This window comes from Dictyostelium purpureum, assembly GCF_000190715.1.
Source record: "Dictyostelium purpureum unplaced genomic scaffold DICPUscaffold_366, whole genome shotgun sequence".
Taxonomy (NCBI): Eukaryota; Evosea; class Eumycetozoa; order Dictyosteliales; family Dictyosteliaceae; genus Dictyostelium; species Dictyostelium purpureum.
The window spans coordinates 1-26,391 of NW_003519702.1; the positions used below are offsets into that span (position 1 = coordinate 1).

General features: G+C 23.0%; 12 protein-coding genes across 12 annotated transcripts; 9 read left to right on the forward strand and 3 right to left on the reverse strand.

The window, feature by feature from the left end:
- Positions 1-325: 325 nt before the first annotated feature.
- DICPUDRAFT_99446 (uncharacterized protein) lies at positions 326-2,200 on the forward strand (the record flags this gene model as incomplete). Its single annotated transcript, XM_003292688.1, has 3 exons — positions 326-400; positions 966-988; positions 1,131-2,200. The coding sequence occupies 3 exons, from the start codon at positions 326-328 to the stop codon at positions 2,008-2,010; spliced, it is 978 nt and encodes a 325-aa protein (XP_003292736.1). The 3' UTR covers positions 2,011-2,200.
- A 302-nt stretch (positions 2,201-2,502) lies between these two features.
- DICPUDRAFT_89950 (uncharacterized protein) lies at positions 2,503-3,597 on the forward strand (the record flags this gene model as incomplete). The annotated part of the gene is made up of 3 exons (XM_003292689.1): positions 2,503-3,221; positions 3,296-3,450; positions 3,533-3,597. The coding sequence occupies 3 exons, from the start codon at positions 2,503-2,505 to the stop codon at positions 3,595-3,597; spliced, it is 939 nt and encodes a 312-aa protein (XP_003292737.1).
- Positions 3,598-3,802: 205 nt separating this feature from the next.
- On the forward strand, positions 3,803-6,290 carry DICPUDRAFT_99447 (uncharacterized protein; the record flags this gene model as incomplete). Its single annotated transcript, XM_003292690.1, has 3 exons — positions 3,803-5,772; positions 5,841-6,005; positions 6,080-6,290. The coding sequence occupies 3 exons, from the start codon at positions 3,803-3,805 to the stop codon at positions 6,288-6,290; spliced, it is 2,346 nt and encodes a 781-aa protein (XP_003292738.1).
- A 242-nt stretch (positions 6,291-6,532) lies between these two features.
- DICPUDRAFT_157489 (uncharacterized protein) lies at positions 6,533-7,202 on the reverse strand (the record flags this gene model as incomplete). Its single annotated transcript, XM_003292698.1, has 2 exons — positions 6,533-6,682; positions 6,771-7,202. The coding sequence occupies 2 exons, from the start codon at positions 7,200-7,202 to the stop codon at positions 6,533-6,535; spliced, it is 582 nt and encodes a 193-aa protein (XP_003292746.1).
- A 1,121-nt stretch (positions 7,203-8,323) lies between these two features.
- Positions 8,324-8,886, forward strand: DICPUDRAFT_41017 (uncharacterized protein; the record flags this gene model as incomplete). Its single annotated transcript, XM_003292691.1, has 2 exons — positions 8,324-8,556; positions 8,640-8,886. The coding sequence occupies 2 exons, from the start codon at positions 8,324-8,326 to the stop codon at positions 8,884-8,886; spliced, it is 480 nt and encodes a 159-aa protein (XP_003292739.1).
- Positions 8,887-9,202: 316 nt separating this feature from the next.
- Positions 9,203-13,570, forward strand: DICPUDRAFT_95681 (uncharacterized protein; the record flags this gene model as incomplete). Its single annotated transcript, XM_003292692.1, has 4 exons — positions 9,203-9,315; positions 9,352-9,725; positions 9,838-13,137; positions 13,218-13,570. 4 exons carry the CDS (start codon positions 9,203-9,205, stop codon positions 13,568-13,570), a joined length of 4,140 nt encoding a protein of 1,379 aa, XP_003292740.1.
- A 1,150-nt stretch (positions 13,571-14,720) lies between these two features.
- Positions 14,721-16,541, forward strand: DICPUDRAFT_157492 (uncharacterized protein; the record flags this gene model as incomplete). The annotated part of the gene is made up of 2 exons (XM_003292693.1): positions 14,721-15,213; positions 15,301-16,541. 2 exons carry the CDS (start codon positions 14,721-14,723, stop codon positions 16,539-16,541), a joined length of 1,734 nt encoding a protein of 577 aa, XP_003292741.1.
- A 354-nt stretch (positions 16,542-16,895) lies between these two features.
- On the forward strand, positions 16,896-18,216 carry DICPUDRAFT_157493 (uncharacterized protein; the record flags this gene model as incomplete). The annotated part of the gene is made up of 2 exons (XM_003292694.1): positions 16,896-17,720; positions 18,109-18,216. The coding sequence occupies 2 exons, from the start codon at positions 16,896-16,898 to the stop codon at positions 18,214-18,216; spliced, it is 933 nt and encodes a 310-aa protein (XP_003292742.1).
- Positions 18,217-19,362: 1,146 nt separating this feature from the next.
- DICPUDRAFT_157494 (uncharacterized protein) lies at positions 19,363-19,515 on the forward strand (the record flags this gene model as incomplete). The annotated part of the gene is made up of 1 exon (XM_003292695.1): positions 19,363-19,515. The coding sequence occupies one exon, from the start codon at positions 19,363-19,365 to the stop codon at positions 19,513-19,515; it is 153 nt and encodes a 50-aa protein (XP_003292743.1).
- Positions 19,516-19,564: 49 nt separating this feature from the next.
- Positions 19,565-20,692, reverse strand: DICPUDRAFT_83350 (uncharacterized protein; the record flags this gene model as incomplete). Its single annotated transcript, XM_003292699.1, has 1 exon — positions 19,565-20,692. One exon carries the CDS (start codon positions 20,690-20,692, stop codon positions 19,565-19,567), a length of 1,128 nt encoding a protein of 375 aa, XP_003292747.1.
- Positions 20,693-22,090: 1,398 nt separating this feature from the next.
- On the forward strand, positions 22,091-22,489 carry DICPUDRAFT_83351 (uncharacterized protein; the record flags this gene model as incomplete). Its single annotated transcript, XM_003292696.1, has 1 exon — positions 22,091-22,489. One exon carries the CDS (start codon positions 22,091-22,093, stop codon positions 22,487-22,489), a length of 399 nt encoding a protein of 132 aa, XP_003292744.1.
- A 1,365-nt stretch (positions 22,490-23,854) lies between these two features.
- DICPUDRAFT_157498 (uncharacterized protein) lies at positions 23,855-24,046 on the reverse strand (the record flags this gene model as incomplete). The annotated part of the gene is made up of 1 exon (XM_003292700.1): positions 23,855-24,046. One exon carries the CDS (start codon positions 24,044-24,046, stop codon positions 23,855-23,857), a length of 192 nt encoding a protein of 63 aa, XP_003292748.1.
- Between the last annotated feature and the right edge of the window lie 2,345 nt (positions 24,047-26,391).

The following is a 26,391-nucleotide window of genomic DNA, read 5'->3' on the forward strand; positions in this document are numbered from 1 at the left end:
TAAGGTTTATTTCTTGGACCGTTAAAGAAACGGATGTTTTTTTTTTTTATTAACTTTGATGATTATCACTTTAACAATTTATTATTGTTAATTTGATATCCCAAAATAAGTAAAAAAAGATGTATGTAACTATGTGGGTATGTGCAAATTATAATGATATATTTATAAAAAAAAAAACTCTATACTATAATTAGAATTTCCTAAAAATGAAAAAAAAAAAAAACAATTATAAAAATAAAAATAAAATAAAAATATTGTTTTGGATGTATTTTTTGACAGTGTATATTTTGTGTGTTGGTAAATGTGGGTTTGTTTAGTGTTTGTTATGTGTAAATGTGTAAAGGTTAGTGTTAAACATAATTTTGTTTATATTTTAATATTTGAATTATATTATTTTTTGGTATGTGTGTTAGTCAGGTAAGAACTAATGATTCTACCACACACAAACACACAAACCTGTATATTATATAACAAAAATAAAATAGTATAAAAAAAAAAAAAAAACACACAAACACACACATTCAATTTATAAATAAATCAAATATAAAAATTAATTTTTTTATAATTTACATATATGTATAAATATTTATATATACATAAGTAAATATTATATTTTTTATTTAATTTATTTTCTTATTTTTATTATTTTTTTTTTTTTTTATTTATTTTTTAAACTTTATTATTTATACATATTTATCTATCATTTTATTTGTACTTTATATATCATTTTTTATGTTATTATTATAAATTATTTATATTAATTGTCATACACCTAAAATAAATAAATAAATAAATAAAATTAAATAAACAAAAAAAAAAAATTTAAAATTTAAAATTTTAAAATTAAAATAAATAACAACACATTAAAACAAAATTACAAAATTACAAAAAAAAAAAAAAAAAATAATAAAAATTATAAATTTAAATAAACTCTGTGTTTTTTTTTTTTTTTTTTTTATAAATAGAATCAAACCCTTATTTTTACAAAGTAAAAAAATAAATATATGGTATTTAATATAAAAACTTTTATAATATAGAATATAAAACAATTCCTTACCCAAAAAATGGAATACAGTTAATTAATAGTAAATATTGGATTTGAATAATAACAATACCAATAATAATAATAGTGTTGGCACCAACAATAACAGTAATAACTATTATCATCACAACCATCAACAATATTTATACATACGTGATTTGCTATACTCTGAACAAACAGAAATATTATCGCCACTAAGCCACGACCAAGTAGAATGCAAATGTACAAGTTTATACAGCAGTAACTGCACCTGCTTTGGTGAGCTACTATTTCCAATTATTGTAAAAGAACTAAGTGAAGATCATTTTGAACATGTATGTGACATCAATTCAAAATATACAATATGTAAAGAACACAATAATAACAACAACAATAACAATAACAATATCAATAATAACCATACACATTCATATAATCATCCAATGGTAGACGATAATGAAAATGAAAACGAAGCCAACAACAACAATAATAATAATAATGAAACATGTAATAATGCCATACTTTATATTTGCGTAAAATGTATTAAACCATTGTGCTTGGAATGTGTTGATACTCATGAACATTCATTTGAAGATATATACAGAGTCAATGTTCATTCCCCAAATTTTCAAATTCTTTATAGCTGTTTATTAAATCACAATGTCCCAATCAACTGTTTGTTTGACGCCATCAAAAAAGAATATGAAGATTGTATTCATTTAGTCCATTTCTTCTATAAAGATAGTAAACTAGTTGACGAACTTGCTTTCATTTTTAATGAATTTGTTGAACTAACTAGAAAAGTAATTTCAATTGAAAAAGAATTAGTAGTCTCAACATTTTTAAAATCTTTTAATAAAAACAATTTTATTAACAACAGCGGTAACAATAACAATAGCAGCAACAACAACAACAACAACAATAACAACACCCATATAAATAATAACAATAACAATAATTGCATTATAAATAAAAAAAAAGAAAACTGATATGAAAAAAACAATACAAATAACAACCATATCTATAATATATACAATGTAAAAACAAAGAAACAAAAATATAGCGAATAATTACAATAATTTAAAAAATTAAATAGTATAAAAACATAATTAATTTTTTTAAACTCTATTTTCTTTAAAACTTTAATAAAACATATATACTTATATATAAAACTTTAATAAAAATAATATCTTATTATTTTTATTATTATTATTTTTTTTTTCGAATATTGTTGTCTTGTAATATTCAATCTTTATTTAAAACCATCATCATAATACTTCTATTATGCGTGTGAACTTGGATGAAAAATATTATTTTATTTTTAATTTTTTTAAAATTTTTTTTTTTTATTTTTTAATTTTTTTTTTTATTTTTTTCATTTTTATAATTTCAAAAAAAAAAAAAAAGATAAAAAATTAAAGATATATCATTTTTTATTAATAATAAATAACAATAATATTAATTTATAGTATATATTAAAAATGCAAAAAACCCCACTATGGCAATATAAAGCATTTCAAAACTGGGTTAAAACAATATTAATTTCAGAAATGGTGGATGAAAAAGATATGGTAGCCGATTTTTATTGTAATGGTATGGATACAGGTAAATGGGAACGTTCAAAAATACACTGCTATTATGGATTTGATCCTTCCCCAGAAGAACTATCAATTGCTGAAAGTAAATTAAAACAAAAAAAAAACCCATACTCTGCAAAGTTTTTAAAATGTAATTTTAACGAAGATCAAATTGATACAATAATAAAAAATGACACAAACCAAATAATAGGGATGGATGTAGATAATAATAATAATAATACTAGAAATAACAATTATAATAATAGTTTTAATATAGATCAGAATGGAATAAATAATAGTAGTGGTGTAATATTTGATGTAGTAAGTTGTTTTAATGGTGTACAAAATTCATTCTCTAGTGCGCAAGATGCTGAACAATTAATAAAGAATGTTTCAGTATTGTTAAAAGATGGTGGATTCTTTTTTGGAATAATACCCGATTCATCATCTATTTGGTACAGGTCTCAAAAGGTTTCAAGTGGTTTCCCTGGTGTAAAATCAGCTCTTTACACCATCGAGTTCAATTCTGAAATTTCAAATTTTTTCGGTTGTAAATATAAATTAACTTTAAAAGATGGCTCAATTATTGAAGAAAATTTAATTCATTTTCCTTCATTTATAAAGTAATTATTTTTATTATTTATTCCGCTCTTTACCTCACAAACTTTTGCTAACCTATTATTTTTTTTTTAAATAGTATTTGTAAAAAATATAATTTAACTTTGGTAGAGGCTATTAACTTTACAGATTTTTATGATGAAAATAAAAAAACTTATGAAAAGTTACTAAAAAATTCTGGAGTTTTGCCTCAGGGTATCAAAAAAATCGACCAACCACAAATGGAACTGATTGGTAATTATCATAAATTTTATAAAATAATTTTATTTCAAATATTCCCTTATTAATCAAATTTTTATTTCATTTACTAATATAGGTTTATATACAACTTTTATTTTTGTAAAAGAAAAACCTGAAATTAAAATGGTTCAAATAAAATAACTATTTTTAAACTACACAACTCTTAAAAAAAAATTTCTTTGGAATTTTTTTATTTTTTATTTTTTTATTTATTTTTTATTTTTTTTAATATTTTTTTTTTTAATATTTTTTTTTTGTTGCATAAAGATATTTTTTAACACTCAACCATTACTAATTTCTAATATTAGAATTTGATTGTTAATAATGTGCATAGATAAAATAAAAAATGAATAATAATAATAATAATCATATTTTTAACAATATTAATAATTATAATATGAATAATAATAATAATACAACAGTTGAAGAATTACCAAAATCAATAAATTTAAAAGATTTAATAAAACATTTAAAAAAAGATATTAGGAATGCAAATTTAATAGCTAATGAATCAATTATAGAAAATTCATTATTAGATAAAGAGATTAGAGGGAATTTATTTCCAATTCTTCATAAAATATTATTAAATACACCAAAAGAAATTGTATCTTTAAAACCACATTCAACAAACAAGGTAAATAGTAATAACAGTGGTAATAACAGTAACAGTAAATCAAATTCAGTATCACAAGGATTTTTATATTTGTTTGATAAATCTTCATCAAAATTATATTTACAAGATAATATAAAATGGATTAAAGCAAAGGCAAATGTTCGTATGGTAATCATTGATGAACAACGTGGTATTTATAAATTAAAAACCCACAAGAAAGATATTGGTGAACCAGTATTAAGAAGACAAACATTTAATGGTATTTGCGAAAATGGTATATTCTGGAGAAGATATGAATATAAATTGGTTAGAAAAGAACTATATAATAAAGTAGTTTTAGATGACAACAATAACCATTATAGCTATAATGAAGATAGTAACAACGGCAGTGATGAAGAAGATACTGAAAACTCTATAAATGAAAGATTTATAGTTCAGGATTGGCCAATATTTGTACATTATTTAACAAAACCATCGTCAGAATCAATTCCAAATGAACAGGATTCAGTAAAAGAAACTATAACTAATAATAATAGTAACAAAAATAGTAATAACAGTAGTAGTAATACCAATAATAGTAATACACAACCAACACCCAAGAAAAGAGATTTATCTTTAAATAATATTTTTGGTTTTTTAAAAAAGAAAAAAACAGATGACAATAGTAATAATAATAATAATGGGTTTTTAGATGGAACATCACCAATACTACAACAACACCACAATCACTTTTTTAATCCATCAACACCCAATATTTTTATACCAAACTCACCAGAGCTATCAGATACACCAAATTATTTAACAGATTATTCATCCATTCACTCAAATGTACCAAACACAAGTAATAATACGCCACCTATATCCTCAGAAAGGAGTAGCTCAAACAACATATTGGATGAAAATTACATTTTAAATTTTGCTGATAATTGGACTTTTTCAAATTTAAGTAGTGCCAATTTATTCCCAGAAATACCAAATACAGTACATAATACCATAAGTAATGATTTAAATTTACAGTCATTACACCAACAGCAAATATTAGCAACAACAACAACAACCACTACATCCACATCCTCTGGGACTGAGAGTTCAATTAATATAGAAAATTTAAACAATATTAATAACGATTTAAATAACAAGAATTTGAATAGTAACAGCATTACTAATAATATAGATAATAACCTGATTACTGGGATTAATAATGAAAATAAGAATAATGATATTAATAATGATAATAACAATTTAAATAATGAAAACAATAACAATAATACCAATTCTAATAGTCCATATATTGTATCATATTCACCAGATACATCACCAGCTTTAGAACAAAATAAAATTATATGTTTTGTTAGTGGTTTCAAATGTTTTGAAAAAAAAACTATAATGTATACTTCATTTTGGGCCGTTTTTGATGGAAACCTAGAAATTTTAGCCTTACCCATCTCAAAGAATGTATTGGAATTTACATCTCCAATTTATGGTGAAGCCTCTATTTGTCATTTTAACATTGTATGTAAAGAAAATAGCTCCAAAAGAATTATAGAGCAAACTCCCTCAGTTACTTTCTGTTTTACACCCTCGGATCTCAGTTCAAAATTAAAAATCTCTTTTGATCGTTGTAAAATTCAAACCCCAATAGCAATTATCCCAAAATTTAGACATTCTGTAAAGCATTTGGATTTATCAAATAACTCAATAACGTATGTATAGAATTTATCATCTTTTAAATCAAAATCAATACATTTATTAACCATATCATCTATTATAGAAATGTAGATTTTTTAAATGGATTTTATAGATTAGAAACATTAATTTTACATAATAATAAATTAACTGAACATATAGTTTTTCCAATTTTACCAACACTACAAAATTTAGATTTATCATCAAATAAAATAATGTTTCCAAAACCAGGTAGCAGTAATAATATATAGTAAGTACCAATGATAAATAAACAAACTATAAATAACATTGATTTATTAATTATTTTATTTAAAAAAACCATAGCACTTTATTTTGCTTCAGACTATTTCAATCAGCACCCTCTTTATTGACTTTAAATTTACAAAATAATGAGGCATATCCATTAGCACCACATCATCATTATAATTATAGAATCTATATTATATCAAAGTTTCAACAACTAATTAAATTAGATGAACAAATTGTCACTGAAGAAGAAAGAAGACATTCCGATAATATATTTGATTTTAATTAATCAACCATATGGCCATAATAAAATAAAATTAAGTTTTTTTTTTTTTTTTTTTTTTTGTTTTTCTTTAATACAAATATCCTATAATAAAATATAGTTTTTTTATTTAATCTTTTAACTATCTACAAAATCTTTTTTTATTTGACTATCTTATTAAACTATTGTTATTATTATTTTATATTTTTTTACATTATTATTTTATTAATATATTAATATTATTATTGGTATTGTTATTATTATTATTATTATTTTGAAGCATTTTTAATTTGTGAGGCAGCTGATGAAAGAATATTTTCTTTTGTACCTTGACCAACATTTGAGTTTGAAACTTTTTCGAATTCACTCATTAAACGAGATTTATGGGTTTCTAAAAAGTGTTCTTCTTCTGGAGAAATCTATAATAATAGTAATGGTAAGGTAATTGTTAATATACTACTATTATTATTTTTATAATTTTTAATTTATATAAAACTTGATAATTACAGCAAAACCTAATTTCTTTAATGCAGATAAAATTTCAACAGATTGATCAATATATTCGTCCTTTGAAACTTTACCTAATTTAACATCACGTTGAATGTTACCTAATTTAGTTCTTAATGAGCCTTGATCCTTTTTAGCAAAGAGTTTAATAACTTCTGGTGTTTTAAATGCTTGACTGATGGTGGCTTGAAGAGCTAATTGTAATGATCCAAGCTCACTAACTAATGTCATATCACCTGACATCATCTTTTTTAATGATTGTTCAAATTCTTTCATTTGATTTAAGGTATCTTCTTTAGTTTCGTCATATTCCTCTTGGGAAATATCATCTTTTAACTCTTCAATATCTTCTAATTGAGCTAATAATCTATTTAATTGCTCTTCAATATTATTCTTTAATTTGCTAGTTTCGATTTGACCTCTTGATGCCATCTTTTAAAATTTTTATTATTTATGTGTGTGTGATTTGTAAATTAAAAAAAAAAAAAAAAAAAATTTATAAAAAATTATAAAAAAAAAAAAAAAAAAACCAAAAAAAAAAAAAAATATAAAAAAAACCAAAAAAATAATAATATTATAATAATTTTATTTGTTTGATTACTTACATTTTAATTATTATTTATTTTCTATTATTATTATTATTGTTTTATTTCGGTTTAATTTATTTTATTTATTTTATGATTTTTTAGAATGTGTTGAGAGCGAGTATTTTATTTTCAAAAAAAAATTAATTTACACATTACACAATAAAAATAAATATTGTATTTAAAAATCAACGAAATTATATTAATTGCTTGTCCATTTCTTCATTAATTAAGCATTTATTGTCTTTCGTTGAAAGAGTGATCAGGAACGCCCTGAAAACCAAAAAAAAAAATTAATTTTTTAAATTGTTTAAAAAAAAAAAAAAAAAAAAAAAGTGGGTTGCAATTAACACCATTAATAATAGTTAATAATAACAGATATTTATTTTCTTTGAAATCTTTTTTTTTTGTTATTCATAATAGTTAACAATTTTAAACTAATTTGTCCATACTTTCAGTTGCACAAAATTATTTTTATTTTATTTTATTTTTTTTATTTAATTAAAAAAAATTAATTTTTTTTTTTTTTTTTTTTTTGCCAAAAAATAAATAATTTTTAAACAAAAAAATTGTTTTTTTTCATTTCAAAAAAACTATTTTTATAAAAACATTTTTTTTTACATATTAAAAAAAAAAACTATAAAATAATTATTATCCTTTATTTTTTGTAATATTAAATAGTTAATAATATAATAGAGTTAAATAAATAAAATGGGTGCAGTTTGCGGTAAAGAATCAAAAGCTGAAAAGAAAGCAGCTAAAACACAAGCAACAGCCGCTCCATTGGAAACTAAACCAGCTTCCAATGTTGCTGCTGCTAGAGATACTTCAAATTCAAATGGAAAGGCTACCACTACAGCTTCAGTTAAAAAAGACCCACAACCAGATAAAGCTGCTGCTGCCGCTGCTGCTGGTTCATCATCATCATCAAATAATAAACAAACTGATAGAGATGCTGAATACAACAAGATGAAAGAAGAACATGAAAAAGAACATCAACGTACTGAAGAAATGTATCAAAAAAATCAAGCTGAAGTAGATAAAATTGCAAAAGAAAGAGATGAACTTCACAAACAAGCCGATAAAGCTTTTGAAGATGGCAATAAATCACTTGGTTTTGAATTAAGAGAAAAAGCTAAAGCCAAAACCAAAGAATTAGAACAAGCCTCCAAACAAGCCTCAAGAGCAGTTTTCAATGCCAAGTAAGTACTCACATACAAATACATATGCAGATAGTTAAAATGGTTTTAATTAAAATATTAAACATTTTTTTTTAATTTATTAGAAATGCTAAAAATGATAAATATACAGTCGATTTACATGGTTTACATGCTAATGATGCTATCGATTTACTCAAAGAGAGAATGGATGAAATTAAAGGTTCAAAAAAACAATTTACCATTATCACTGGTGCTGGTAACCACTCTGACGCCAACGGACCAAAGATCAAACCAATGGTTCACAAACTCCTTAAAGAACAAAACATTACTTTTGAAGAAGTTAATAATGGTTCGATCACTTGTACAATTTAAATTTATTTAAAAAAAAAATAAAAAAAAAAAGAAATAATAAAAACATATTTATTTATAATAAAATCATGTCTTTTTTTTTTTTTGTAATTATTATTTCATAAAATATTAACACCATCTTTCAGCAACTTTGAACACATAAATTTGCCTCCACCCCAATTACCGCCAATTTTTTTAAAAATTTTTTTTTTTTATTTAAATTTTTTTATTAATTTTTTTTTTTTTTTTTTCATTTTATTAATTTATTACACATATAATAATAAAACCAATAATAATAATTATATAATTATAAATCATATAATTATTATTATTCAAAATAATGGAAATAATTAAAAAACAATTATTTGACTCTTTAAATATTGTTGGTAATGATCCAACATTTATTGAAATGTCAAATAAACAAAAATACAGAATAAAAAAGAAAAATAAAAAGTCAAATAATAATAATAATAATAAAGAAGATGATAGTGATAGCGATGAAAGTAATGTAGAGATAATTAAATTTAGTTTCAAAGAGTTTTTCGAATGGTTACCAAATAAAGATCACGAGGAATTGTTTTCATTATTAAGAGATAATAAATTTGTACCGCTTATTGATGAAGAATTATTAATACCAGTTACAAAAGATCAAATGGATATTGTTGACGAAACATCAGTAAAGATACAGCAAAAAGTATTGTTTCAGTCTCTATACACATTAAATGGTGTAGTAACAGTATTATCAAATTTTTTAAAGACAATAGTTGACCAAAGTAGCAAAAAGAAAAATAAACATCAGGATTCAAATGCTCAAATTCAAAATTTTTCAGATTCAATATTTCAATTATTATCGATGCTTCATGGTAAATATTATTTTATGCTAGCATATTAAAAATAATGATAATATCCAATAAATAGATATTAATACTATTGTTTTAATATTTTTAGAAACATTACTATCAATTTTTAAAATAGGTGAAAATATTATCGATGAAGATACAATTTATTCAAAAGAAACAGTTTTAAAATTACAAAAAATTTATTTAAATATTTCAAATGATGTTTCATTATGTTTAGAGATATGGATAAAGAATAAGAAAGCCAACTTTCATGAACTTGTACCACAAACACTCAGTTTTTTATTATTTAAATCGTTTTCAAGTGGTATAGTTGCCGATATTACAAGATTAAATGAAGTTAGACATGGTTTATTAACTTTAGATTACAAAAGTCCAGATATCGAGTCTTTTTTAACAACTTTGGTATCATGTTTCACATTTCCACAATTCACCAAAACTGATGAAGGCAAAAAGTTTTTAACATTTCTATTTTCAATCAATACAAGTCTTATAGAGCAAATTCATATTACCGTCAAATCACAGTTGTTAAATGCAAAGAAATCCGATCGTGACAATTATGCCGAAATGTACTTTAAAACATGGAAAACATCACAAAATCAAATATTACTAAAGGTTGAATATTTTTGCATCCAAAATTTAATCAATACCGCAGTTCATGCTAGTGATAAAAAACTTTTTAAAAATTTATTTGGTTTTCTTCATTATTTCCACAATCAAAAGGTATGCAAAGAAGTCGATCCAATGTTGTTACGTCTTTACGAACCAATTCTTTTTAGATCATTGAAAGCACCTAATGCAACTGTCCGTACCAATGCTACCCATCTATTCATCGATGCTTTTCCATTAAAAGATAGTGATGCCGCCCAAGAAGAAACTGATGAACTTTTAAATAAACAATTTCAAATGATCCATGAGCTCTTATTTGATCCAGCTACTTCGGTGCGTGTTGCTGCTGTCAAGGGCACATTTGTTTTATTAAGCAAATTTTGGGAATTAGTACCATTAACTGTTTCACGTTCATTGCTTTCAAAACTAATCAATGATTTGGCATTCGATAAATCATCCAGCGCAGTTAGAGAGACGGTTTTCGATGGTATTCGTATATTATTGGATAATAGTTTATCACACAGTACTCTTAAAGTTCTTTTACCAAACTTAAAGAACCTCATTCATGATTCATCAGATCGCGTAAGAGAGGCATTTACAGATCTCTTATTATTCATCAAGGGTATTTCAACTATTCGTTTCTTTGATGTAGTATCTGTAGACAACTTAGTTGAAAGAATGGTTTTAGATTTCAAGAATACTAATATCTCAAAGAAATATACCCAATTAATCGTCGAACTATATTTCCCAGAAGATGCCAAAAAGTGGGACCTATTAAACAATTGTATAAGTTTTATTAAAAAGAAAAAAGAAGCTTCATTCACATTTTATTCAAATCTAATCTATTTCATACGACCACAATTAGTATCTAAATTTGTTTGCTCATTATTTGACTACCTCGTTAAATTTACAAGTAGAAGAACCGCTGCTGAAATCCCATTAAAAATTCAATCAACTAAAAAAATTAAAGAGAATAATGATGACGAAGAAGAAGAGGAAGAAGTTGTAGAAATTTCAGTCGAAGATATTGAAGCAGTTTTAGAAATTATTGCCTTGTTATTAAAATCATTATCACCATTGTTTGAAATGGAAAAGTTCCAAAAGACCAAAGAATCAATGTTAAAAATTTTCAATGATGAAAATCTTGCAACTATTTATTGTTGGTTTTTCCAAGATATTGTTGTACCAGAGGGCGCTAGTATTATTATGAAAATAGTTTCATACTTTTCATTAGAAAACTTCCCAGCTCTTAAAGAAATCTTATTACAAAACTTTCAAGAGACCGATTCAACATCAGCCAATGTTTTACAAGAGAATTTATTACAAAGTTTATTCTCCCAGGGTACTCAAAAAAATACATTGGATATTATAATTGGCAATATTAATTTACCATTAGAGAAACTATATGAAAAAGAAATTGATTTAAATGAAACCCAATTAGATGATGACGAAGATGACAAAGAAGAAGAAGAGGTTTCATTATCAAAGAGAAAAAGAGACTCAAAGAAAAAGAAATCAACAAAAGAAAAGAAAGTAAAAGAGTCAATAGAACCAACTGATGACGAAAACAGTTTTGAAAAAATTTGCGAAAAAGCTTTGGTTTCAATTTCACAATTGGACTTTTTATTCAAAAATCAAAATACAAGAAATAAAATACTTGGGGAAGTCGAATGCTATCAAGATTTACTTTTTGCCTTTTTAAGCTATATGCCAATAATTAAAGAGAAATTGCTTTTAGATTCAAACATTAAAACTGAAGATCAACAAAAAGATGATGAAGAAGAGGAGGAAAAAGAAGAAAAAGAAGATGGTGCCGAAGAAGAAGAGAAAAAAGTTAATAAGTTTTATTTAAAGAAATTGAATAAAAGTTTATTAATTTCAATTTTCACAATGTATATAAAAACAATGTACCATAGTGAAGTTTATAATAAAGACTTGGAGCAAGATTCTGGTTATTTCAACGACATCATCGAATTTGGCAGTAAACAAGTCGTACCAGTTTTAGAAGAGTTTTTAAAGAATTATAAAGTTACCAATAAAAGAAGAAGAACCAACGAAATTATTGATAGTGATAATGAAGGTGATGAAAACGGAGATAGCGATGATGAAAAGCAAGAGTTCACATTAAAGAATGATAAACCTTTTGTTTTAGAAATGTTGGAAATCTATCTTTTTGTAATGACTGAAAATGTAACATTTGGTTTATGCTCATCACAAACATGTTTACAATACAAGGATGAAATCACTAAAATTTTAAATATAACCAAGGGTGCAGATATTTTCAAAAGTATAATTCCAATCGTTTCAAAATTTGTTTATCAAATTTACAATTTTTCATTCATTGGTTACTCTGAACTTTCAGTCAAGTCTTATGAACTATTAAAACTATTATTTGAATATATCGATAGTAATCCAGCAATTAAAAATCAATATTATAATCAACAATATAGCAAATTAAAATTACAACAACAACAGGCTTTTAGATTGGGTGACTACTTATCATTACATCATCAAAAAGGTCAATTGGATACAATCACTAAATTATTAATTGAACAGCTATTCAAAGAATTCTCAAAGCATATAAATATATCACCTGAAAAGGACGAACATTTAGAGGTTATCGACGATATCAAAGTTTTATCACCATCCAATCAATTAATTGTAAATTATTTATCAAAGAACACAAACTGTATAGCTCAAATTTCAACATTTTTAAATTCATTTGTACATAGCCAATCTATGAATCAAAATTCAATTTATTTTACATTAAATTTAATTTCAATTTTAGTAAACAATAATATAAGTTCAAGTAGGTTATTATTATTTTTATAATGTTATTTTAATATTCACAAATATATTAATATTTTTTTTTTTTTTGTATTATTTTAGAAGTTGATATTTCACCATTACAAAGTATTTTAATTGATTTTGTTTCAAAATTACCAAGTTTTGTTTATACCAACGAAGAAGACGAAGAAGAAGAGGATGAAGAGGATCAACAAGATGAAACCCTCAAACAATTAAAAAATAAAACCATTTCAAAAATTAAATATTCAAATTTATTATCCATTTCAAATGATTTATTAAATATTACAACAAAAGAAAAAGCTATAGAAAAAAAACCAACTGTACAAAAAGAAAAGGCATCAACAATAGAAAAAGATAAAAAAGATAAAAAAGATAAAAAAGATAAAAAAGATAAAAAAGAGAAAAAAGAGAAAAAAGAGAAAAAAGAAAAATAATTAATTTAAAATTTTAATAAATATTTATTAAATTTAAAAATCCAATTATATTAATTTAGATTTTAAAACAATATTTTATAATTTTATTTATTTTAATTAAATAGTTTTTAATATTATTTTTTAAATTTTAATATTAATTATAATATTATTTTAATTTTAATTAATTAATAAATTTATTTTTTTAAATTTACTAAAAAAAAATTTGTAAAAACAAAAAATAAAAATTTAAAAAAAAAAATATTTTTATTTCTTTTTTTGGAAAATTAAAATTTTTTTTTTTTAAAATTAAATAATCTATTAAACAAAATTAAATAAAATTAAATTATTTAAATTTAAATTAATTAAAAATAGATCGTAAAATTTAAATCAATGAGATCTCTTTATATTTTATTTGGACCTTATTCATTTTATATTTTTTTTTAAATTGATCTTTTGTGGAGATCTTTACAATTTTATTTTATTTTTTTAATTTATTTTCTTATTCAAAAATTTTTTTTTGCAATTCAAAGTACTTTAAAAAATAAAAACTTTTTTTTTTTAAAAAATCAATAATAGTATCATATATAGAAATAATATATACATATACATAAATTTTAATATAATTAATAACAATATTAATAATTTATATTTATATATAAACACAATTTTAAAAGTTAGATATATATTGGGGTTTAAATAATTTGTAAGTTAATATACTCTACATAAATAAAAAAATAAATCTTTTTTATCTATCTCTATTTTTATATAAAACCATTGTATCCATTTCATTGAAATTAAACTTTTTAGAAATTTTGTCACATAAACACTATTTTTGTAAAAAATAAAAAAATTATTTTAAAATAAAATTTTTTAAATTAAAATTTTTTATTTTATTTAATTTTTATTTTCATTTCAATGAAATAAATCCTCTATTAAATTAATTAAAATTTAAATTTAATTAAAACATAAAAAAAAAAAAAAAAAAAATGAAAATAAAAAACTATAATTCAATAAAAACTAATTTATTATTTTTAAAATACAGAAATATAATAAAAATATAATATTAAAGTTATAACATTACCTTTTTTTTTTTAAAAAAAAAACAAAAAGAAACAAATTCAAAATAATATTTAAAAATAGTAATAATAATAATAATCATAATAAATAAACCATGTCAAATTTTTTTAGAAAACTAGTTAAAAAAGAAAAGGATCCAAATAGTCCAAAGAATATTAGAAGGTCATCACCAAAAATTAAAAGAAGTTTAAATGACAGTGACTCAAATATTGATAGTCCATATGGAGATGGATCAACGCCACCATATGAAAGAAGAGGTGAACCAAATCCAAATGAACCAGATGTTGAAACTACTGAAGAAGAATTAGAAAATATTAATTTTGGTCCAGAAGGTGATGCAGATAATGCTCCAGAAGATAAAAAATCATTATGGAAGAAAGTTAGTGGTTTAGTTGGTAAAGATCCAATGTCATTGGTATCTCTTCCTGTTTATTTCTTTGAACCTTTAACAGTTTTAGAATGTCAAATAGAACCATTAAGATTTGTAGAGTTAATTGAAAAGGCTTCAGAGTGCACAGACTCTATTGATAGATTAATGTATATTACTGCCTTTAATGTTGCTGTCTTTAGTTCATATGTTAGAACAGGTAAATATAATAATACTTTTAAAGTTAGTACATTGATTATTATTTTTATTAATAAAAAAATTTTATTTTTATTTTAATTTTTTATAGCAAAACCATTTAATCCATTACTAGGTGAAACTTATGAATATATTGACAAACAAGGTAGATATAAATCTTTTTGTGAACAAGTTAGTCATCATCCACCAATTGGTATAGCTCAAACTACCTCTCAACTATTTGACCTCCAACAAGAATCATGGATCACTACTAAATTCTGGGGAAATAGTTTAGATGTTTTCAGTCGTGGTCAAAACCATTTGTATTTAAATAAAACCGGTGAGCATTATACATGGAAAGTGCCATCATCAATCTGTCATAATATTATCTTTGGTAAAATGTGGATCGAACATTATGGTGAACTTACAGTAGAAAACCATAACACTGGAGAAAAAGCAATTATCAATTTCCAAAAATCCGGTTGGTTCGAAGGTACCCAAAAGAAAATAAGTGGTGGTATTTTTGATGCTCAAGGTAATACCGTTGTTAATGTAACAGGTAAATGGGACAAATATGTTAAAGCAAAAAAAGTTTCTGAACAACAACGTAAAGGCTCATCTGAGATTACATTATGGGAAGCTATAGTCGAACCACCTGAAAAGATTAATAAGTGGAAGCATGGATCATGGATCCAATCACTAAATGAAAGAACCAAAGAGTATGAAGAGGTTCTTCCAAAATCAGACTCAAGACTACGTATGGATAGAATCTATTTAGAAAAAGAAGAAAACAAATTAGCAAACAAGGAAAAGAATAGAATTGAAGAAAAAGAAAGAGCAAAGAGAAGAGAACGTGAAGTTCGTGGTGAGACTTGGCAACCAGTATACTTTAAGAAAAGAGATGACAGTAAATATGGTTACCGTTGGGACTTTAATGGTAAATACTGGGATGAAAGGGATAAAAGAGTTGATAGTGTTATCTCCTCTAAATCTGGCGATCCAAATTTCAATGCAGATCTAATTCCAGAATATGACGATTCCAAATTAAATATTAATGTTCTAAGTCAAAGAAAACTAAGTAGAGACTTAACAAATACAAGCACCCCAGATGCAACCAGACACAGCACCAAAATAGCTACCTTAAACAAAGAATCTCATCCACCAACCATTAAAGAAAATTTCGAAGAGGAAGATGTCACAACAACCACTACAACCACTACAACCACCACAAATGATAAAGGTGAATTAATATACTCTGATAAAAACCAAGCTAAATTAAAATCATTCAAAGAAGATTCAAAATCTCATACCTATATTTATTCAAGTCCAACAATTGGTCATGGTTCAAGATAATAAATAATATAATATAATATAATAATAAAATAAAAATAAAATATAAATTAAAATTATTTAATAAAAATATTATATTTAACAATTGAATATTTTTTATTTTTTTTTTTTTATAATTTTAAAAATTTTTAATTTTTTTTAATTTATTAAAATTAAAGCTTTTATTCATTTTTTTGTCACATTGCAATTTTATTAGTTTTTTATTTTTATTTTTTTTTGTAAATAATAAATATACCTATATATAAATATTTATATTATTTATATTATTTATATTGTTTATTTTATTTATTTTATTTATTTTATTTATTTTATTTATTTTATTTATTTTAATTAATTATTAATTTTTTGTTAACAAAAATGGATGATTATTTATTCATGTGCGTTTTTTTATTTATTGTTGGTACTATTATTTTTTATTTTTGTAAATTTATTTTCAACAAAAACACCAAGAATTATGATGGTTGCCAACAACAACAACAATTTCAACAACAGCAACAACAATTTCAACAACAACAAAGCTATCAACAACCACAACCACAACCATTTCCAATTTCAAGGGTTCAATCTAACCATTACCCATCTTGTAATAAAAGAACCCCAAGTTATTCTGCTCCTGATATGATTATAACAACAGATCAATCTCAACAACAACAAAGACAACAACATCAACAACAACAAAAAGATAGTGCAGCACAAATCATTGATGATGGTTTAAAGCCAATGGATATCGATTCACCATTGGTCAATTCAAGAGGATTGTCAAATACTCAACCTCGTCAAATGAATCAAGTACAAATGGCAGAGATACGTTTAATGGAACGTTTACAATTATATGGATTAATTATCAATAGAGATATCCCAGGTGACGGAAACTGCCAAATGCACGCAATATCTGATCAGATCTATGGTGACTTGAACCATAGCAGATATATTAGAAATATTATTGTTATTTGGCTCAGAAACAATAAAGGATTTAAACTTTCAAATGGAGCCACTCTTTCTGACTTTGTCTCTGCAGCAAGTTGGGAAGAATATTGTAACAATATGTCTAAAAATGGTACATGGGGTGATCATTTAACATTAGTCGCCGCTGCTGAAATTTTTAAAACAAATATTACTATAATTTCATCAGTTCCATCCAAAACTAGTTTCTTCATTGAAATTACCCCAACAATTAAGAGTGTATTGTATTATCCCATTTCGCAGAGTTTCATTACAGCTCATTGTACCATATGGAAACTATTATGGATTAGGTAAATAATTTTATTTTCAAACTATTTATTTTAACTATATACTAATTGATTTTTTTAACATTATATTCAGACATTTGTAATTATAAACATTTCAAATCCCTAGATCTATAGATAGCTGTTGTTTTTTGTTGTTTCCTTTATTTAAAATCATAACTTAGAAAAAATATTATAGCAGATTAAATATTAGTTGTTTAAAAAAGGTAGTTCTAATTAGATTGTTGATTCCTTTTTGGGGTTTCGTCCTAGTGGTTTAGAATGGTTTTAGACTTTAGGCCAAGTAAAGAGATTCGTAATTTCAATGGTATATACAATTAAAGAGCTTCGTAGTTTCATTGTCATGTGCAATTAAAGAGCTTCGTGGTTTCATTGAATGGCAAATACAGAATAAAATAAATCATTTAAAAAATAAATTATCAAATAATTAAATAAAATTATTTTTTTCCCTTTTATATTATTTTATAATCACCAATATTTCTTTTTCTCCCCTTTCTTTTTAATCAGACTCCTTGTCTCTTCAATGAATTATCTATATAAATTTTATGATTTGATTCTGGTGAAGTTGTACACTTCAAAATAATAACATGATTGTGCTCAAGAATTAAATCTAAATAAAATTTAATCACATCCAATATCCAACTATTTAAAAATAACAAGATAAACATAAAAGGAAATTAAACATTATGATAAAATAATGTTTATTTTAAGAAAAAAATTAAAAAATTAAAAGAAAATAAAAAAATAAATTTTGAATTTTTTGAATTTTTTTTTTTTTTATTTTATTTTATTTTTAGATATTGATTTTATTGGACTATTAGTTCCAGATTTAAAAAGTAAAATGTATAATTATATCTATTTTGTTTATATGTGTATTTATTTATATAAAGGTTTTCTCAATGAAAATTTTTGATTACCTCTGAATAAAAAAGAATAAAAACCCCAATATTTGATGTGTGACTTAAAAGTGTTGTACCAAAAAAGAAAGAAAGAAAGAACCCCAATGTATGACCTAAAATTGTTGATACTGAAAAAGAGAGAATAAACAAGAACCCAACGTTTGATTTGTAACTTAAATGTGATGTACCGAAAGAGAATGAATTAATTTGTGACTTATAACTTTTGATACCGGAAAAGAAAGAATAAATGTGAACCCAAAGTTTGATTTGTGACATAAATGTGTTGATACGGAAAGAAAGAACAAGAACCAATGTTTATTTTGAGACTTTAATGTGTTGATACGGAAAAAGAAAGAAATATAATGTAGAGGAAACAATGAAAAATTAGATTTTACCTAATTAAGAATTAAAATTAAATATTAGTTTCTTTTATATTCAAATATAAAAATAATTATTTAAATATTTTAATTATAGTTACCTTAAGAGTTTTTTTTTGTTATAAAATTGACTTTGAACATCTAGAATTGTTTCTGTTTTGTTGAACTAATGTGATGCCTAATTCGTTGCCTTATAAGTTTGCAGCATTAGTTACTCTCTGAATAAATATTTAATGAAATTAATTAATATATATTTTTATTAAGTATAAATATGAATGTGTAAATTACTTACTATGATGTCATGAAACTCTTCTCTACAGTTTGGGCAGGTTTTGATACGATTAGACCATTGTTGAATACAAACATAGCAAAATTTATGGAGGCAATCAATTGTAGCCATTTCATTAATATTTATAAAATTGAGACAAATGGTACATTTTTCATTGCTTTCTAAACGTTCACCTTCCAAATTATCTCTTTCTAATCTTTCTCTTTCTTCCCTCTCATTTTCTTCTCTTTCCCTTTGAGCTCTTTCCCTTTCTTGGTTTTCCCTTTGAGCTCTTTCCCCTTTCTTGTCTTTCTCTATCTTCTCTTTGTCTCTCTCTATCTCTTTGCTCGGTTGCTCTAATTCTTTCTGCTCTTGCTCTATCTCTTTGGATCCTTTGTAATCTATCTCTTTCTTGTTTTTCCATATATTCTCTTTCTCTTTGAATTATTTCTAATTTTTTTCTTTCTAGACCTTCTTTTATTTGTCTTTCTCTTTCTAATATTTGGATTCTTTCTAATTCTTCCCTTTCTCTATATTCTTTTTGGACTCTTTCAATTTCTTTGAGTCTTTCGAATTTTACCCTTTCTTCTCTTTCTTTTTCTTTTCTTAATCTTTCCATTTCGGCAATTTGCTTTTCTCTTCTTAAACTCTCTTCATCTTCGAGTTTTTGTTTTTTGGCAAATACTTTATCACACTTAATAATTTCATTATCATATTCTAATGATCTCTTCTTGATTGTGTGATTTCTAGTTGATGCAAATGTTGATGGAACAGATGAATGTCTTTGTGTTTTTGAGATATTACGTTTTTGAGAAGAATTTGTATAAACTTGAGATTGTTGGGTATTGATTGATGAAACACTTGGGCTGTTAAATTGTTGTGGTGGTGATTGATGGCTTGATGTTGGATTTTGTGGGTATTGGTGGCAATCATTTGGAGTTGAATTATTGTCAATTGGGGCTGAATTTTGAGTGTGGTTGATGTTAATTAGGGTTGAATGTTGTGTACCGGTGTAGTTGCTATTACTTATGCTATTACTGTTATTGTTATTGTTATTATTATTGTTGATTGGGGCAGAATGTTGTGTGCATGTGATATTGTTTATCTTGATTGGAGTAGAAGGTTGTGTGTTGGTGAAGCTGCCATTAATAATTGGGGTATAATGATTTGTGTTGGTAATGTTACTATTATTGCCATTGCTATTGCTATTGCTATTGCTATTGCTATTGCTATTGCTATTGCTATTATTATTGTTATTGCTATTATTATTGTTATTGTTATTGTAAGCAAAACATTTATTTATTAAAAATACTAATGAAAAACTAATAATAGCAAATAAAAAAACAATTATTAAATTATTCATTTTTAAATGGTAATTAATAAAGCTATGTGAAATGTGATTTAATGTGGGGTTGTAAATTATTTTATAAAAAATTATTATTGCAATTATTAAAAATTATAAAATTTGGGAAATATTATAATAAAAAAATAAAAGTATATGATTATATGATTATTTGTATGTGAATAAAATAATAAAAAAAAAAAAAAAAAAAATTTTTTAATAATTAAAAAATTTTTAAAAAATTTAAACAGTATTTTAAATAATGTTATAATAAAAAAATTTATTTAACAAAAATATTTAAATTATATGGAAAGATTCCTCACTACTATTAAAGTTATGATATTAAATTACATTACCATTATTATTTTTTTTTTAATATATTAGTGATTGGTCATTTTTTATTGGTCACTGTAAAGATTCAGCTTATTATGAACAAAGTAATATTATAATTATATAGGCAGTATATGAACCACAGATAATTTTTAAATGTGAATTAGCAATTAACGGTTTTAGCATAAAATTTCTTCAATGATTATAAAATTAATTAATCATTGAAAAAATAAAAATATAAAAAAATAAAAAGATTTAGATGCCGAAAAAATATCACCAGGAGAAAATTATATGCTTACATTTGATGTACAATCAAAGTAAATTCAGAAGAGATGGAGGCTAATATTTAATTAAGAAAAATATCGTTGAAGCAATTCTCAAAGCCGCTATACTGATAGAGACTCAGAAAATTAAAAATTAAAAATCAATCAAATCTGTTATTGTATATTTAAAACAATACGAAATGGTTTTACACTCAATAATTAAAGTATTACAGCTAAATTTGGAAATTTAAAAAAAAAACTATTTTTTATTTATTTATTTTTTTATATTAATATATTAAATAAAAATCCTTTTTTTTATTTAAAATTAATTTTTTTTTAAAACCTATAAAAGGAAACTATAATATTTGATCAATGACACTTTTTTTTTATAAGTTCACCCCTATTAGTTTTTTAATTTTTAATTTTTAATTTTTTTTAATTTTTTATTTTTTATTTTTTTTAAATTTTTTTTTCCCCCACTGACACAACACATAGTTATTTTTTATATTTTTTTTTGTTTTTTAAATTTATAATTTATTTTTTTTCATTTTTATTAATATTTTTTTTTTTTAATAATCATTTATAAAATTTTAATAATAATAAATTTTTTTTTTAAATAATAAAATAACTACATTATATATTTATAATAATAAAAATGAATCAAAAAATAGTGGGATTAATTTCAAAAATTATTACCTATTTTTTAGCTTTTTTATTTTTTTCCCTCATCTCATATATAGTGTTCTCTATTATAAAGTTTATTTTTTATATAATTTATTATTCAATAAATGGAGTTATTATTGTTTTTTTTTTATTTTCCATTCTTATGATAGGTATTCAGATAGAAGACCTAATTAGATTATTTTTAATAATTGGTAAAGATGTAGTTTCCATTTTTATTAATTCAATAATTAAAAATAAAAATAATAATCAAAATAACAATAATAGTAAAAAAAATAAAATTAATAATCAAGAGTTCCAAAAAGAATATGATCATATTACTTATGATACCGATGAAGATTATCATTATGATCCAAAAGAAATTATTTATGATCAAGATCTTGGCTACACAGAACAATTGATGAAGTTTAAGAGAGAAGCCGCAAAGCTAATTTACGATACTGATAAAGGCTATGAATTAAGACATGGTATCATCAAACATGCCCTTTGCTATTATGACATTGGCTTCCACTTCATTAAAAAAAGAAGATCTTCAAATAATTAGATAAAAAGAAATTAAATTTCCACTACACACTTAGGGGTTGTCTAATAGAGTCTAGGTTGTTTTTCAATTTTAGCTCTTATATTTCCATGGTGGTTGGTGCGAGTTTAATTCAAAATTTACTAAAAGGAACTTCACATGTACATAAACGAAACGAAAAAAAAATAAAAAAAAAGTTATTGTTATTTATTTTAATTAAATATTCTAAAAGGGGTTTTATATATTATTATTTTTTTCATTTTTATTACAAAAAAAATAAAATTTAAAAAAAAATTAAAATAATATTTTTATTTTTTAATTATAAAATTCTTTTTTTTGTTTGGGGTTATTTTTTAATACATATTTTGAAATAAATATTAAAAATATGTTTTAATATTAATATATATAATTTTCTTAAAATAAAAATATAAATTTATAAAAATAGTTTTAATATTTTTTATTTAATCTTTAAACTTGTGGTCTACATGACTCTGTATTCGAAACATTCATCATGCCCCATTGTAATTTTAAATCTGTAGTAATAACACCTGCTGGTGAAACCGAGTAACCATTTGCCTTGGATGTATCTAAACAACCTATTATATATTTAATTAATAAAATTATTTCTTTTTTTTTTTAGAACTTTTTTCCCATAAAAACTTACCTCCATTAATTCTAATCAATTCTTTACTTGAAAAAATTTTGTGAATAGAGATATTGGCTTCATCTAATGAAACAAAACTTTGGTGAAAACTTGCAATGACCCCACCTATAAAAATAATTTTTGAATTAGAAAATATTATTTTTTTTATTTTATTACTATACACACCTTGAAAATAAAAAGTAACTTTAAATGAGTCCATTTTTTAATTGTTTACTTGTTTAATAAATGATAAAATAAATAAATATTTTAATTTAAATAGCATTCGAACAAAAATAAAAAAATAAAAAAAAATAAAAAAATAAATAAAAAAAATAATAAAATTAATAAAATTAAATAATTAAGTGGGGGGTTGTAGGACTGTGAATTTCAATAAACTTTAAAAAATTATAATTTTTGTTAAATTTAATTATTATAATTTAAATTATTATTAATTTAATTTATTAATAATTTTATCTTTTTATTATATTTCGTTCGTTTGACATATTTTATATACAGTATAATTTTTTTTTTTTTAATATTATTATTATTATTATTATTATTATTATTATTATTTAAAATATAGGAAGAGGAGAGTTAAAGAATTATATTTAATAGGTTGGGTAATGAAGAGGAAAGTAAAAATATAAAAAAAAATTTGGATTTTTTTTTTTTGTTGGAGGATTATATTATTTGTATATATTTATGCTAATTATTATTATATTATTATTACTATATTACTATATAGTTTAAACATCAAAACCTTCACTTCTTAAACAGGCTTTGTGGGCTTCGATGAATTGAGCACATTTATCTTCACCATTATTAACAATACATTCATCTCTTGTTTTTTTGGTTTCTGGACAAGCACAACACATTTTCTTTTTTGGTGCAGCAACAACTGGGGCTTCAACAGATTGGGTGTTTTCTTGGATTGACATCTTGTTGTTTTATTATTTATTCGTTTTTTTTATTTAAATGAATGTAAAAATTATTAAAATTGTAAAAAAAAAAATTAAAAAAATTAAAAAAAAAAAAAAGGAAAAATAAAAAAAAATAAAAAATAAAAAAATAAAAAATCATCCAAATAATTTTATTTATTGCGTAATCACCTTCTCACCATTAAAGAAATTAATTCCACCACTTGTTGTTCATTGGAATAATCATTTGATTTCTTTAAATATACACTATAGTAATAAATTTAAAAAAAAAAAAATTTTTTTAAAATTCTTTATTTGTTTTTTTTAAATTAAAACTTTATTTATTTCTATATTTATAACTTTTAAATACCTAAAATGATCAAAATGGGTTAACACAATTTAACAATAAAAAATTTATTTATTTTCAAATATTTAGAATGAAATTTTTTTTATTTTTTTTTATTCATACAAAATGGATTTATTTAATAGAGTTAATAATAATATGAATATGAATAAAAATAATAGTAATATTAATAATAACAATAATAGTAGCAGCAACAGTAGTAATAGTGGTAATAGCTATAATAATAGGCCCAGGGATCAACAGCAACAGCAACAACAACAACAGCAACAGCAACAACAACAGCAAAAACAAATAAGACAATACCAACAACAGCCTAATTTTAATTTATCACCAAATACCCAAAATAGTTTTTTAAAAACTTCTCATAGTGATCCAAAGATTTTTAACCAACATAATAAACAGTTTGGAGAGTTTAAACTTTCAAATAATAATGCCAACAATAATAATAATTTGAATAATGGTAATAGCAATAGTAATAATAATAATATGAATACCAATAATAGTAGTAATAATAATAATTATAATAATAGCAATAGTTCATTTGGTTTTCAAAGAGTTCAAAGATCAAATAATTATAATGATGTTGGCAACAAAAACATTCTATTATCACCAAATTCTAATAAAGATAAAACAAATAAAGCTTCATTCAATAACGAATATATAGATAATAGCAATAATGGTAATAACAATAATAACCCATATATACATAAAGATACACCAATTCCAGATAGAATTTTGGCTCAAAATAGTTTAGAAGAAGATATACCAGATTTTATATTGGAAAATGAAGATAATAGTCTAACCGATGACCAATTTTTTAACAAATCAATTGATACAGGCCCATTCCCACCTCAAATTAATAACAATAATGATAGTAATAATGAAAACAGTTACTGCGATCAAAATAGCTATAATAACGAGGACCAAATAGAAACTAATATTTCATCAATTAATAATGCTTTTTACAATAGCAGCTATAACTTGAATAGCCATCTCAATAGTAAATCTTTTAATAATCATCAAATTTTTCAAGATGATGACAATATGTTTTTCAATAGTGGTTTAAATGTTAATAATGAAACTAGTCGCAGTAATAATAATAAAAACAATATGAAAAATATAAATATTAATGATTTAAATAATAATAATAAAAAAGTAGATAATAATAATAATATAAATGTTGACTTTACCCAATCTCTATTTTACAATATTTTAAAATCAATTAGTGAAATTGAAGAAAGACATTTCAACAATCAAGCAATTATAAATACACTTAATCAAGATTTAAAGATAACCAATAATAAATTAGCAAAGTCAATAGAATCATTTAGACAACTATCAAACCAAAAGCATACACTTCAATTAAAATTTAATGAGTTAGAGTCATCATTTCAAAAAATTCAATTTCAATTTCATTCTACCTGCATTTTATCAGAAGAAAATCAAAGAACAATTAAAGAACTACAATCAAAATTAATTTCATTTGAAGAGGCAATATCGAAAGCTGAAAAGAGATCCATGGACTTAAATGAACATAGAGATGAACTATTGAAAAATATTGAAAAGTTAGATTTAGAAAATAAAGAGTTAAAATCATTAAATTCCCAAAGTAAATATAAACCTTTATAATTAAAAAAAAAAAAAAAAAAAAAAATATTAATATCTCTTTTATTAAAATTTATTAGAAGATGAATCATTTTTAAAGCTCCAAAAAGAATTAAAGGATCATAAAAAGAGTTTTGAAAACGAAGTAGAAATATTAAATAATACAATTCGTGAGTATTTTTTTTTTTTATTTTTTTTTTTTTATTTTTTTTTTTTTTTAATTATATTAATTTTCTTTTTTTTTTTTTTATACTATAGTTCGTAATAAATTAGATTATAGCAAAATCGAAAGTGAATTTAAATTTCTACTAAATAAACAAACAAATGTTGAAATAGAGAACAGCAAGAAAGTACAAGAATACGAGTCATATAAAGATAAATCAAAGAAAAAGTTTGC